Below are 16,204 nucleotides of genomic sequence, written 5' to 3' on the forward strand. Positions count from 1 at the left end.
AATGTTTATGCTTCTCAAAGGTGCACATACATTATATTACAGTCGTAATCTCTGTATTAAGTATAAAGGCTGTGTGATCAGCCGAGTTCATAAGTACCCATGTGTTTTGTTTGATGAGAAGTTGCTGTTTAGCAACCACGTTAGGGAAGTAGTGGCGGATGCCATCTCTATGATACAGAGCTTAGGAGGATTGCTCAGAAGGATTACGAGCTATCAGGCCTTCACTTGTACATGGTATACCGAGCTATCTTCGATAGTATGGCCTCTTATGCTGCGCCTGTTTGGGCGCATACGTTGGACAGAAATAGAGCGCTTATTCAAAATTTAAGGAGTGCCCAGCGCAGAGCCTTAATTGTATGCACTGGAGTTTTTAAAACAACCTCCTACAAGGCTACCACTGTATTGGGAAAGGCTCCCCCAATTGATTTAGTGGTGAAGGTTCGGGCGTCCACATGGAAGTTGCGTAGAAGCCAAGGTATTTGGGATGTGGTTTCGAGCCAGGCCTGTACCGATGGGGGTAGTGGACCCCACCACCCCCTCAAGTTGTTTTAACTTGCGTTAAAACAGTTAAATAAATTAAAACAGAAATTTTTTATTTATGTATTCTAACATACATATATAAAAGTGTAGAGAGAAACTTCACATTTACTTTCCAAGACAAAAATTAGACAACCAATTATAATACACAATTATGTACACATTTAATGTATTACTTAGTAACCATGTAGAAAAAATATATGAAATAAATAGTCATAATAAAAATAAATTGCAAAATTAATTATAAATACGCTACCAATAAAAATTACACATATTTAGTAGTATTAACATTAAATCATTAAATTCCCAATTAAAAAGTTATACAAGCATTTATTTACTCATGACGGAAGGGAGACAGTATATGCATTTATATGCATTATATGCATTATGCGTTTGGCGGTTGTTTGTGTATTTGTGTATATGTCTGTTACCATTTTCCTAAAAACTACTGGACCAATTCCAATGCGGATTTTTGCATTACATAGGTATCACCTCACATCAGGTTCTTAGATTAGTTTTACGGTTATAAGCCCCCAAGGGTGTTGGAGTAGATATATTTCTTTATAACGGCTTCGTGAGTTTTTTAATTTTATCACTTGTTAGTCCAGAACAGATCTCGTCATGGTAGGATCAATTCTATAAATTTATAAAAAAAATTCACTGTGGGAAAGATTGAATCTATTAGATTGAATAAATCTAGGCTAACAAATGAAATAAATCTAAACAATTGGAACCTGATTGAGGACTAATAATATAATGAAAGTGAATTACATCAATTAAGAGAAATCTAAATCTAAATTGGTAGAATGGAATATATATCTGAAATGTAAATGGGCTAATTTTATTACGGAAAATCTTATACATGAGAAGAACTTTCTTCTAGCAGTCATAGATTGCAAATCAAATGTTTGTAATTTTTCAGAGTATCTCAGTTGAGAAACCCTAAAGACAAAATAAATTAGAGTTACTAAATTATTTTACATTCTATTTAATAAACACACAATGAAAATTGAGCTGAATATTTAGCATGGACACAAATATTAATAAATGAAAATTAATTAGTTAAACACAACATATTTCTTGATTTTAATTCAGGAGTCATAAGATTTTGAATACTATTATGATAAATGCCAGCCTTGTTATGTGATATCTTTCTACTTTTCCTCACATAATACACAATTCAAGTGTAAGAATGAACCACTCACATCTGCATGTTCTAAAGCTACTTAAAAGTAACTGATGGAGTAAAAAATCTAAACGTTCTACATACTTTGATTTAAAAAAAAGTTACTTTTTGACAATAACAGTTAGTTTACCTGAGTATATCTGATCTCAGCGTAACGTTGATGAAGTAAATGATTATGAGGATTATGCAATATTAATTCTTCAATACAAAAAGCTGCTCTGCTGTATTCCTGTTCTTGCAAGTAAAGGTCACACAATTCCTGCCAGGCTTCCTGATCAATCATAAACCTAAATTGTGAAATAGAATTAACATTTTTAAAAGATGTCAGAAAATCAAAATTAAACAGTTAATAATGATCAACAAAAAAAAACTATTGACACTATCTATTAATTTACCTATTATTTAGGCTTGAGTTTTTCAAAACACACACTTTCTGGTTAACATAAATGATTATTACTCAGTATAGAATTTAAATATTGACCAGTTACGACAACTTATTTAGAATACAGCTACTAGTTGTACAGTTTATTGTAGTATTAGAGTTTATAATCTATATATCAAGTATTAGAGCTTACATTCCAGATACAACTTTTTTAGAATAACTGCTAAGGAACCTGTATAACTAATAGTTTATGTAAATGTCAAAGATAAAATTAGCCTTAAGGCAGCCATTAAAGAAACACATTTTGATGAATATTTAGTAAATGCTGTGAAAACACATCCAGGAATGCTTTAATGATAGTTTCTTCTTTACACCAGATATTTTAACTCTACAAAAGGTTACTCAATGCTAATCATATCAAATGTGCATAATAACTGCATTACATTACAAACATTTTAACACAATATCTCATTTTACCACTTATCATTATATCAATAGAAATTATAATTATTTCTTCTAAACAGTCTGAATTGTATCACTGTAATAATACAGTGTGACTGATAATTTTCCAGTTCAATGGGTTACAGCTGCTATCACAAGTTCAATTAATTACATTTATTTAATTTTGTATAGATGTATTTAAAACAATTTAAAATTTGAAGAAAGTTCAGACTTCAATACAGAGAAAGGGGAGCTAATTATTTATTACCTTTAGAAGAATTGGATAACAAGAGTAGAAGGTGAAGCAAGACAAACTTAGATTAGTAAGGAGTGAGATAAGGATGTAATCTGTACCCACTGCTTTTTAATTTCTATACAGAAATAATACAGGAATGTAAGGTAAATTTGAGCGTAGAGCAACTATAAGTATATATTAATATTATTTTTCAAAAATTAGTTCTTTCAAGTCTTATATCACCTCTGTATTAATAAATATATGTAAATCAACTTGATCTACCTAACTACAGAATTAAGAAATATCTTAACTTATTTTTTTCCTTTTCTACAAGAGTACTTTCGCGGGATCCCGTATCATCAGTTGTATGTAAAGAACTTTTTGTATAATTATATATTAAACATAAAAAATAATAAAAGATTAAAATAATAACCAAAGTTTATGACAAGGATAAATTTAAATATAACCAAAATTTATGACAAGGATAAATTTAAACCTGTGTACAAAACTAACAGACACATAACAAATTATTTATAAAACAATAACACTGATTTTTACAATTTATGTGGTGATTCTCAAATAAAATATAATAATTGTGAGGATATTTATTTACATAAAAGGAATAGATTGTTCAAAGCCAGATTTTATAAACATTAAACATTCTATCTCTGATGTTAATACCAATTTAGAAATATTGAAAATTAAAAAAGGCAATATAAATAAAAATTTAGAAGTTTTTGAAAAAATATTTTATATATCAATATAAGAAAAGCTTCAACTTGATCAACCTACAGATGTACACTTTGAGGGAGATCTGCTTATAAAAGCTGCAACAGAAAGCAGCACTTTCATAAATATTATATAGATTATTCACTTACTTGACTGGTCATACACAATTAACTCCATATGCTTTGTGTTTTAATCTTTTAATATTTTTTATGTTTAATATATAATTATACAAACGTCCTTTAGAAACAAATGATGATGCAGGATCCTGCAAAAGTACTCTTGTAGAAAAACAACAAAGTAAGATATTTCTTAATTCTGTATTTTGGTGGATCAAATTGATTTACATTATATATATTTACGTCAAAAGCATTTTGATGAAGTAAAATAATAAAGGTAAGTGTTTCTATAATTTTGTGCTTTGCAGAGGTTGAAAGAATATTATATTGTATACATAATATATATTTACACATACATCTGATATATGTATAAGATTATAGTGAAACATGGACAATAGTAATAGAAAGCAAAAACTTTTGAAATGTGGTGTTATAGAAGAATTCTGAAAATTATGTGACTGAATATTGAAAAGACAACTTTGTTGGTGGGTTATGTATAACATTATCCAGGTTCTCAGTTAATTTGGATACATATATAATTGAGGATGTAGTGATTAACTTGAGGTTAAAAGATTAGCACAGGAAAGAAATTATGTTAAATAGATAAAACCAATCAACTGATTAATGACTCATAATGGTAAGTATAAATCTGAACTTTGCTTAATCTGGACTATTATGATTTTTTTTAAATATTTATTTTATGCAGTATTTTCAACAGTACAAAAGGGCATACTATAGAAAATGTGGTTATATATTAATTTTAAAGCAAATATAAATATAAAAAAGAAAAATTTTTACTGGTATAATAAAGTTTAGAGCTGAACAAAAAAATGTTTTAGTTATGGTAATTAAAGTCAAACAGCTATTATAAAAGACAAAAAAAGGCCAACAGACTTTGAAAATGAAAAAATCTATATAGATTGTGGTCCATTATTTACAGGTTTTCTGTATATAAAACCTTCAACATAGCCTAATTCTTAGAAGAAACTTATGTAAATTAAGATATTCCACCAGATACAAGTGGATGTGAAACTGATTAAGTTGTAAGTGATGAAACAGGACTGATCAATGGAAGTAAACTGTGGATGGAAGATGATCTGGGTATCATATTTTAACAGATGAAAAAATGTGTGGCAGTGTGGTAGTAAGACAGCAGCTGTGACTCCAAAGGAAGAAGAAAAATTGCAGATGACAACTGCCACCTACAACCAAAGTTGAGTGAAGTTAATCAAGAAATAAATTTTGAGTTTAATTATATTGAGCAAAGCAGGAATATATATATATTACAAATATTTAAGATATCTCTACAAATTATTGAGATATGATACCTAATGAAAAACAAGAGATATAAATTTTTCAAACCAATTAAAGTGAACAGTGATGAGAGTGTGAATGAAAAATGACTACTACTTTCCAAGTAAATGTGATTAGAATGCTGAACAAGTATTAAGTAATTTAGTTTTTTTAATTTTTATACAATATCATTTTAAAGGCAAGGTAAAGTTATGTATATGTGATTTTAATTTAACTTCTACACTACTGTATTGGTTATTTCATAATATTTGGACAACTAAGACCAGCTTCCTGCAACAACCTGATTAGTCTGTGGATTAATGAGGTTTTACTATATACATCCCTAAAACAGTCTGTAATTTACAATACCTCAATAATAAGCCATTTAAAATTATTTTAGTCAGCCACTAGTGTTTTTTGTGCACTTAAAAACAACTTTTATTATTTAAGAATTTTGAAAGCCCTATTTTCCACTAAGCAGCTGTTGTCTGGCTGTAAGTAGTAAGTCACATACCAGATCTTAAAAGCAGCTTCCTTTTTATTTCTTTTCAAACACATTTTATATATTCTGTTACCTTATAATCTTATTTAATAAAAACATTTCAAGAAAGCATCAGTTAACAGTAGATGCTTTCTCTTGATTTCATGCAAGAGTCTGGCACCGTATCTTCTTCATTAAAAGATGTGTAAAAGTATGCATAATTTTGTAACAAAATAAAAGTCATACAATATCTCAATTTTTTTAGTCAAAAATATTAAAAATCATTTAATACAGTAGGTAACTTGGAATATTTACATATCACAATGTAAAAAAAAATTTTAAAAAAAAGAAAAAAAGTATTTTTCAACCAGGTTTTTGATAAAAAACGAATCATTTTTTTAATGAATGGCAGTACTTGAAAAATTGCCTATTTTTGCATGTTTATTAACACTTCTATTTTTTCGCGATTTTTTTGTAAATCACCAAAAATGAATGACATTTAAAAACAAATATATACAAAGTCAAAAAGTACACATTTAAAGGGTTTTAAATCTAACAGATAAGATTTTTTATGATATTTACACAAAGCTAAAGACCACTGAAATTTCTGACAATGAATATATTTTTGAAAAATTGGATATATTTAAACAGCTGTTTCGAAGAAAAGTTATAATTTTTCCTATAACCTAAACACTTTAAGGAACTATTAACAAATGGTTAATAGTACCTTAAGTTACTATATTTTGTAGAAAAGTTATAATTTTTCTCACTCTAAACATCATAAAGTACCATGAAAACAACTATTCCTGTTACAGTTATTTACAATTACACGATATGCACACTAAAAGCTATTTTTTTTTCAATTTTATAATTTTGGCAGATGGTGCAAAGCTTTGAATAGTGATTGAAGTTTTAAAAGTCATTAGAGAAAAAAAAATATTAGTTGATCACTGGAAATAACTTCAATACAAACTTTAGTGGAACTTATCAATATTGGTAACATTTTTTAAGAAGCTGATAGAGCTTATTATTAACAATTTTTTTTTTATTTAGAACTTTTATTTAATTTAAGGTGATTATCTTATAAAATGTATAAATGTTATATAATACATAAATTAAATACATTAATATTTCTATATAATATACATATTCTTCTGTTTCAAACTGAGAAGTCAGTTTTTCCAAAGCTGAATTTGTTAAATTTCTTAATCTTTAAATTCCCCCAAAGAAAATGGTCAAAAAATTAATAAAGCCAGCAAACAGTTGCATAAATTTTCTGGCTTCATCAAAAATATTATTGAACTCTGGCTTTACTCTCAATCGTCTACTACTAAGGAGGAAAATTGATATATATCGGTACATTAATTTTCATATTAATGGTACATATTAATTTTCATATTATCGGTACATTAATGTTATACGTAACTATATTATTTTTTATAAGTGGAACATTAATATATATAAGTATTCAAATAAAGAATTATGCACAAAAATTATTCTACTCTTTCGGTCAAATTTTAAGATGCAGGAACCATGATGACCCCACTCCCTTGACCAATTGTAACCAAAATTAAATGCCATATATGATTTGTATTCAGATATCATTATATAAAATTTCATAAAAAATCTGTTAATAAATTTTATCGATATTAAGCAAAATGTTAATTATTAAAAAAATAATCCCTCCTGAATAAATTATGTTCCCTTACTCCTGAATGAAGTTGCCCAAGTGACTAATGCAATGGAATTAGTAAATCCTGAACCGACAAAAAATAAAACGAGGTTTTTGACCCCCATTTCTTAAAAGGAGTTTGAATAAGACAAAATATTATCAGAAAGTATCTTAGCAACCTAAAAATTATTGAATGTGAAATTACTAAAAAAGTTTACCTACTCTTTGAGTAAAATTCTGATATTGGAGATCCATAATGTGTATCATTCTGGCGCCTTGACCAATTAGGAAGAAAATTATGTCAAATCAATGCCCCAAATACAGAAATCAACAACAAAATTTTCATCAAAATTGGTCCATCCATTCTGAAGATATCAAGCAAAAAATTTATGTACGCAATACATCCTACTGGAATTGTTCAATGTTAACTGTTTTCTTTGTTAAGAGTCAGTCTTGAAAATGCCAAGAACTGCAAAAAAACCCTGACATACAAAATCTGACTTGATTAGCACGCTTTGTCTCATATAGTATAATGAATAGTTACAAAGTATAACTACAAAACTGGAAAAGTAAAAAATTATTTTTTTACTTTTCCATTCCCTGCATAAGTGTGTACAATTTAAAATAGTGAATTTTTTCTTATTTAATCCTAGTTGAAAAAAAATTGCCGACTTAAGTTTCCATCTAATCTCTTTGATTCCAAAGTAAAGCCTAAATAGAATGGATTAAAAATGTTAATGAAATTTACTACTTTGTTCAGATTGTTATGCACAAATGATTGAAATTGGGTAGGTGTATGACATCATACTACAGATTATTTTCATTATAGATAAAGTTAAATGTAATAATGAAAAGTAATCTGATTATATTAAATATTAACAAAAAAAATAGTAACCAGAATTATAAAAATTTAACATCCCACCTCTTCAGATATTCAGTAAGTTCCTTTATAGCATCTGATATTTTACCTCTTGATTTAAGAATTGCAACTCGCCGTTTCCGAGGAGCGGCATTTGTTTCATCCCTTTTGATTATTGATTCAAGGAGATCTAAAGCTTCATCATACCTGTAAAAAATGAAAAAAAAAAACCATTAAGGTAATAAATAAATCATGAATATATTTTATAAAACATTTTACACTGATAATTTTATAAATATGGGAAATAATAAAAGGATTTGAAAAATGAGTGCTAAAAATCATTGTTTGTATTCATAAATTAAAATGCATATTTTTCTAATAATAATTAAATTGTAGTATTGTATTAGTTACTATAATTCTTACTTACATCTGTTATTTTTTATCAACCCAATAAAATTATATGAATTTTAAATTATATAATTTTGTCATCCATTATATATATCTAACAAAATCAGAGATAATTAAAACACTTTTAGATGTAATATTACTAATCAAAACTGCTGCTAATAGGGTTTATTCCATCTAACAACAACCTGTACACTTAAAAAAACACCTAAGAGATAAAATAAATATTAAAATCATATTAACTATTGTAAATAATTATAATTTATGAACATGTAATTGGGATCAATCCCTAAATATTAAATAAACAGATATTATAAAAAAAAAATTAAAGATAATCTCTTAAATTTTTGAATATGCCTGATTAGGATTTACCTTATAGTAAGAAGTCCGTCTGATTTAAATGTTTCTCAGCAATGCAGAATATTTGGGGGAAATTAACAAAAGTAAACTCAATTAAATATAAGTTGATACACACACACACACACACCAAAACCTTCCTAAATTGGCCTCTCAATAAAGTAAAACAATTCTTCTAAGTCATGATCATTTCATCTAACATAAATGTAGCAAGTTATTCACTCTGAAAATTCCTTGGCAGAGTACAGGAGTAATATAATTTCATGCTGTCTGCTGCCAAAATTTTTAAGCAAATGACACAGGGGCCACCTTTCTTCTTCATTTACTTCAGTACTGGTAAAACCCAAAATTTAAATATTCTTGGAAATATTTTCTAAATTTTATTTTCAGAACCACGCACATCTGTGTACTTCTTGATGTTTCACTATCATCTAATGTACGCTTACACCCACTTAAAAATTTATCCATGATTCTGTATAAATCTTCTGTCATGAGTATTTAATATCATAAATTGCAATTAACATGCAAATTACAACATACACAATCATGATAGATTCAATCACGATAAAGGATTGACTCGACTGAAACTGGCTGAAATTGAACGAGGTGCAGCACTTATGCACATTTGTTCCTGAATTTTTGAGGCAAATTGGAACTTCTCGTGAAACCGCGAGAATGTCCAATATGGGTGACGTAAGAAAGAGAGCAATAGAGAGGCATCAATTCTGGTTTTGTCAATGCAGCAGATTAGTGTTGCCAAATATCAATAAATTTACTTATTCTTGGTAATTTTTAGGGTTTGTAATTCAGGTTGTAGTGTACCTTTAGAATTAAAATACTCAAAATACATTAATAATAAACAGAATGCTCATCTTAAATTTATCAGAGAAAATATTAAATTTACCATGAATTATGAAATCAACAATAGTATTAATTATTTGTACATAACAATAAGAATTTTACTAATAATAAATTGGACATCAACATCTACAGAAAACCAAACCAACAAGATACAATTAAATACTCTTCTTCTTTTTCCTGTTTAGCCTCCGGTAACTACCGTTTAGATAATTCTTCAGAGGATGATATGTATGAGTGTAAATGAAGTGTTAATCTTGTACATTCTCAGTTCGACCATTCCTGAGATGTGTGGTTAATTGAAACCCAACCACCAAAGAACACCGGTATCCACGATCTAGTATTCAAATCCATGTAAAAATATCTGGCTTTACTAGGACTTGAACGCTGTAACTTTCGACTTCCAAATCAGCTGATTTGGGAAGACGCGTTAACCACTAGACCAACCCGGTGGGTTACAATTAAATACTCTAAATCAGTATTTCTCAATCTTTCAGTATTTTTGACTGTGAATGAAAAAGCTTTACTTGCCTCTTACAAAATTTCATATAAAATAGCCAGATGCAAAAAGCCTCACACCAATGGTGAAGAGCTTATTTTGCCAGCTGCGATTGAGATTGTTGGAACTATGTTTGAAGATAATTTTGCTAAACAACTGCAGTCCATACCTCTGTCAAATGATACTGTTGCCCATTGAATTGGTGATATAGCTGAAGATGTATAGCATCAGCTTTTTGGGAAGTTGCATGACAAATTGTTTTCAATTCAGATTGAGGAAGTAACAGATAGCAATAAAGATGCTCATTTCATTGTCTATGTTTGATTTTGTGATGGTGTGTCAGCAGTAGAACTACTTTTCTGCAAGCCAATAGAACTCAAAGCAACAGCACTTGCATTATTTGCTATCTTAAACGATTTTATAAATAAAGCAAACATACAATGGAAAAATTGTGGTGGAATATGCACTGATGGTGCTCATTCAATGTCTAAATGGTTCCGAAGTATACAAGCACTTGTAAAACAAAATTCTCCACAGTGTGTCTGGACACATTGCATGATCCACAGAGAAGCTCTGGCTTCCAAAGAAATGGATCCTGGTCTGTATATTATGCTAATGACGGTTGTAACCATAGTAAGTTATATAAAAATGAGACCCCTAAAATCAACAATTCTTTTCTGCACTTCATAAATACATGGGTGCAGCACATTCAGCGTTACTACTTTATTGCAACGCAAGATGGTTATCACGTGGGAAATTTTTACATGTTTATGAATTAAAGAGATGAAATCGCCATTTTTCTAGAATAGGAAAACTGACTGGAATCTGAGAAGTTTTGAGATAGTTTATCTGTGATATGGAATTGAGCTACTTGGTCAACATATTCGAGAAATTAAATACCTTAGATTTTCAACTCCAAGGAGCAAATACACATACATTAGATACAAGTGATGAAGTCAATGCTTTTTGTAGAAAATTTGAATTGTAGAGCAGAAATTTAAAGCAAAAAACTTAAAAATATTTGCAAATGTGGATGAATATGTTAAAACTTGCAAGACTGAAGAATAACATGTCAAAGTTTTTTTCGTAACCATTGAAAATCATTTAGCAATGCTGCAAAGCATTTTAAAATGTATTTCCTTGCTGACAACAACTTCGTAGCAAGTTACAAGTGGGTTAGGGATCCATTTCAAAATACTCCCAAAGGACTCTCAACTGCCAAAGAAATCTTCATACACTTCATGGCAGGTGATGAAATCAAAAGAAATTTAGTAATAAATCAGGCTTTGAATTTTAGGCAAGGGTGGATGAAGAGTTTTCTGTACTGAAAACAAGAGCATTTCTTATAATATTATCATTTTCAACACCCTAACTTTGTGAAACTGGATTTTCTGTGATGGCAGCTTTGAAGATAAAATATAAATTTCAGCTAAATATAGAAAAAGAGTGTCTATTTCTAATATTAAACCTTCCTTCCAAAAAATTTGCTCTGCAAGACAGGGCCAAGGGAGTCACTAATAATTATTCAACTTGTTTTTAATTTAGTATTGATAAGTTAATTATCAAATACATTGTGCAGTACTGATACAATCGTGTTTATAAGTGTATTGTATCAGTATTTTTATTTTTTTTGGGCCCTTGAAAAAATCGCTTGGAGGGGAACAATTTGAAAACAATGAAGACATTGAGGAGTGCGTGCCCAATTAGTTGGTGACTCATCCTCAAACTTCTTATGAACAAGGAATATTCAAGCTTCCAAATCATTGGAAAAAGTGTATAGATCGCACAGGAGACTGTATAGAGAAATGATGAAGGTGTATATTATTAATCAATAAATTTATAAAAATAAATTACCGTTTATATTGAATTGTGTATATTAATCAATAAATTTATAAAAATAAATTACCGTTTATATTTGATTCACCATTGTATACTCATAGAAATGGTCATCTATATTGTTTCTAAAATAGTGGTTATTCAGTTTACTATCACTATTTTACAATAAATTGATTATTTTTAACTTAACAAGCGTATAAGGTAATTTAGTACTAATACTTCAGTATCTACTAATGACGATTACTTAAAAATTGAAATGACCATCTAGTTTTACACTTTAAAATTAAATTTTTCTATTTTAAAATTAAGATTAGTATTTTCTACTTTCAAATTTATTTCAATTGCATTTAGTAATAATGGGTATATATTTAGTAATTAATTCTTTATGAATCTGTTTAGTTAAAATTTTGTTTGTTTTTTCTTTGATTATCATTACAGGAGAATGATTTTTATTAAAAATTAATTATGTTTCAATAAAAAAAACAGCTTTTTTAAGCTGTTTTTAAGTTTTAAGTTTAAAATTAAACTTTTTTTAAATTAAGATAATCTTTTCCCCTATAAACTAGAAATTCTTTTATAACTTACTTCTAAATAAACTGTTATAAATTTTTGGTACAATTTTTAAAATTAGACATGGGCAATTAATACACCACCTCTAAAAATTGGAGTTATTTTTAACTTATAACTATATTTTTTAACTTCTCAACCTTAGCTGATTTCTTTTGTTATTGTTTTTATTATTTTTCACAGAGACATTATCAGAGTAAAAAGAAGTTTCAATCCCTCAAAGAAAAAGGAAACTTTGTAAATATTTTGTAACTTCAGCTTGAAATGTATTTTTATAGAATTTATCTGCTGTAAAATCTGCTCAAAACTTGATCTCATTACTGACCAGCTGGCTTTTGTATAAGATTTTAAATTTTAGGAGTAGAGGCCTGGTTTTACTCAACAGGCAACTCAACTAACAATTTGGATTTTTGGGCAAATACTGGACAGGGAATAAAAAAATCCTGTGTAAGGCCTATGCCTCTAAGCCCCAATAAATAAGCAGCTGCTCCTCTAGGTAGCTTCATCTGTTTTATAGATGTAGCCGGAATAGTGGCTCTTCTGATCATCATGGTATCAAGAAAGAAAGTAAAGGATGCTGAGATGTAAGTAATGGGACATCAACCCTTCGTATGACTTTTGGAGAAGGTAGTTTACTGTTTTCCATACCAATTTTTAGTTTAATAAATGTCTGCAAGATGACAAACACGCTTTTTGCTACTTCTTTGAAACTATTCTGAAATCTAATGTTAATTTATCCGTACACTGAAAAATATATGTAGTAAAAATTTTGTCAGAAACATTGCTGTTACACAACCATCTGATACAAAGTGGTATTAATAAACATGTACATCTTACCTTTCTTGTGCTTCAAGCTTCATAGCTTGAAGTTTATGTATACGTAAACTACTAGGAAACTGATTAGACAATTCTAGCAGACAATCATCAACAACATCCATACGATTACAATCCAAAGCTGCAACACACACCTGCTCCAAAACTTGGTATCCTTAGAAAGATCAAAATCAAAATTATGTTAAATCATCTAATTTAACTAAGGATTACATAAAATGTGATAAAAAATTATGAAGTAATTTGAAATTAGAAATCTAGCCACAATAATGAAATATCAACCAAACATCAATACTATCCCTTAATAATTACTCAAGGCTATTTTGTAGTATATTCAGTATACAGAATAGTGTTTGTGAAATTATACAATTCTTTTTAGAATCATAACTTCACTACCATTTAAAATATCAAAATTAATTAGAATGGGACAAGCCATAAATCATAAATTATAGAAAAATTATAATTATTATTATAGTTGACTTAGCATTTTTCACAGACTACAAAAATTCAACTCCCATCAGCAGCTATAATTAAGCTGAAATTGCCTAAAAAATAAAATAAATATTAATAATTCAACAAGATATAAATAAGAAATTAGTATAATTTATTCATATTAATATATTCATTTATATTACATTTATAATTCAATACACATATTTTATAGCATTTATTTATTTTATTATTTTATAGAATTTAAGTACAATAGAAAATAATTTAGTAAGTATAATATTAAAGAAAATCTCATACTTTCATAATAGCTGACGATATGAGATGAAACAATTTAATTCAGGAACACCTCATAGCATTGCTCTTGCATTTGGTTGGAATCATGTGAGTAATTAAGTTTGTAACTTGATTATGAGCAATTTGCTAGCTGGCTATTGCAAAAATAATAAGCATCTGTGCATAAACTTTGGTGTAAAAAATAGGAGATCAAATTTTAGAACAGCATGTTAGCATTATCTTTTGGGTGAATATCAGTAAAACTGCTACTAGAAAATATTATGAACTGTTGAAAGTGGGGTATAATGTGGATGCTCTAAACAAGTCATAGACCTTTGATATGGAATTCAAAGATAAATTAAAAGATGTGAAAAATGGACTCAGATGTTAGGAGCAAAAAAAATGATGGCTAATTGTGTGAAATACAATTACATGATATGATAAATGATTATGTGGCGTGACACAATTAAGTGCTTAATAGCTTATGAAAAGATTTTATTTGAAGGCAATGACCTGAACTAAGACTTCACAAATGACTCATTCATCATTTGAATTCAGACATAAATGTTCTCATTACATTAGGCATAACTCCTTTAGGTGTTTAACACAAATGTGCAATTTATTTTAAAAAATTATGATGAATGGCTCAGTACATATACCACATCGCTTTCTAGTAAATGACAAAGATTATGAATAAAGTGTTTGGATACTTTAATAATAATAAAAACTGTCTAATAAGACAGCTGACAATTTATTTACCAATAAAATTTTGCAGACTGTGAAAAATCTACATGCAAAATTTAATAATTTAAGTATTCATACTATACTACCTTGCATACTAATTCTGAGATACAGTTAAAGGAATGAAAGCATAAACAAAATAGAAAAGCATATTTGGCAAACTGTAGCCGACTGGTTTGTACACTGTAAAATGTACATGGACACAGTTTATGAAGATATCTGAGACATCAGCAATCTTGTGTACCTTTAATCAGTGATCAATTGATAAGACAATGTAACAATTTCATTGCTCATAGTGGTTTTTTTGGCATCCCAAGCATGTATGTACGTGGATGTATGACCATGTTTAAATTCAGTAGCCCATTTTTGTTGCCACTGAAAACCAAGCAGAAAACTAATTAAAAAAGGAATCTAATTATTTTTGTATGTCTGTCAGGGTTAAACCTGTTAAAATACAGTATGTTTATAACAGCTCAAACTTCAATTATATCCATTTTTCAGAAAACATCAATACTGCTTTTTTTTACTTGATCCCATAAACAACCAACTAAACTCATACATCTGTCAGCTCACTATCTTAAGGATTATATTTGACAAATATCATAAACATTTATTCATATCTGAGCAATCTCTGTGACAGAAGAAAACTTTCCAAACGGGTTTAGCAGTATCATTAGTTTCATATTATGTTAGTTCACCAAATAATCAGTTTGGTATTGTAATCAACTGCCTGCTTAACAGAAGTAAGACTTAATATACTGAGTAGATTAAGGAACATAAATATTATTTTTTAAAAATGCATATAAAAAGAATATTTTCGAAGCAAAGGAATACATGATTAAAAAAAACTCACAGTAATGATTGTATTGACTATTTTTATTATTACTTAAGTGTATAAATAAAAACCATTCCTTTCTGTTTTCACAAACTGAAGTATTGAATTTTTAGAAATTCTAATTTCAAAATGTATATATTTATTTAATTACTGTTAAGTGTCTAATTTACCACTTGGTAATCTAAATCTGGCCAAATTTCTTTACTTTTAGTTTTGAGTCCTTCAAATATATTTTTATTATATACAGAATGAAATTATTATATTAATTGGTTTATTACTTAATAAAAAATAAATATAACTGAACCACCACTTTTTATAAATGCTACCCTAAAATATCTCTAAAGAAATGTATCATGTGTTATTGTAACAAAATGTGAAAAATTTGTAAAACTGCTAAAAAATAACCTACAAACATTATATCAAATGAAATGATTTGTCAAAACTTAAATAGCTTTTAAAGGAGAAATTGATTACACTCTAAATATGATCAAAGAAAATTATAGTATAAAAAATACATTTGAAAAATGTAAACATACATATATTGTATTAAAAAAATACTAATGATGGGCACACAATAATATCAGTTATTCAGTTGATCTTGTACGTGCATATATGATAATG

At 28.3% G+C, this 16,204-nt stretch overlaps 1 protein-coding gene across 1 annotated transcript in view; it reads right to left on the reverse strand.

Annotated features, from left to right (window-relative positions):
- Positions 1–16,204, reverse strand: part of LOC142329245 (ER membrane protein complex subunit 2-like) — a 46,948-nt gene that overhangs the window by 17,087 nt on the left and 13,657 nt on the right. Inside the window, exons 3-5 of the mRNA XM_075373659.1 lie at positions 13,291–13,441; positions 7,995–8,138; positions 1,854–2,010 (exon numbers count right to left, since the gene is read on the reverse strand). Coding sequence (XP_075229774.1) covers positions 1,854–2,010; positions 7,995–8,138; positions 13,291–13,441 — 452 coding nt within the window. The remainder of the gene's footprint in view (positions 1–1,853; positions 2,011–7,994; positions 8,139–13,290; positions 13,442–16,204) is intronic.

This window comes from Lycorma delicatula, chromosome 1 (genome assembly GCF_047948215.1).
Source record: "Lycorma delicatula isolate Av1 chromosome 1, ASM4794821v1, whole genome shotgun sequence".
Taxonomy (NCBI): domain Eukaryota; kingdom Metazoa; phylum Arthropoda; class Insecta; order Hemiptera; family Fulgoridae; genus Lycorma; species Lycorma delicatula.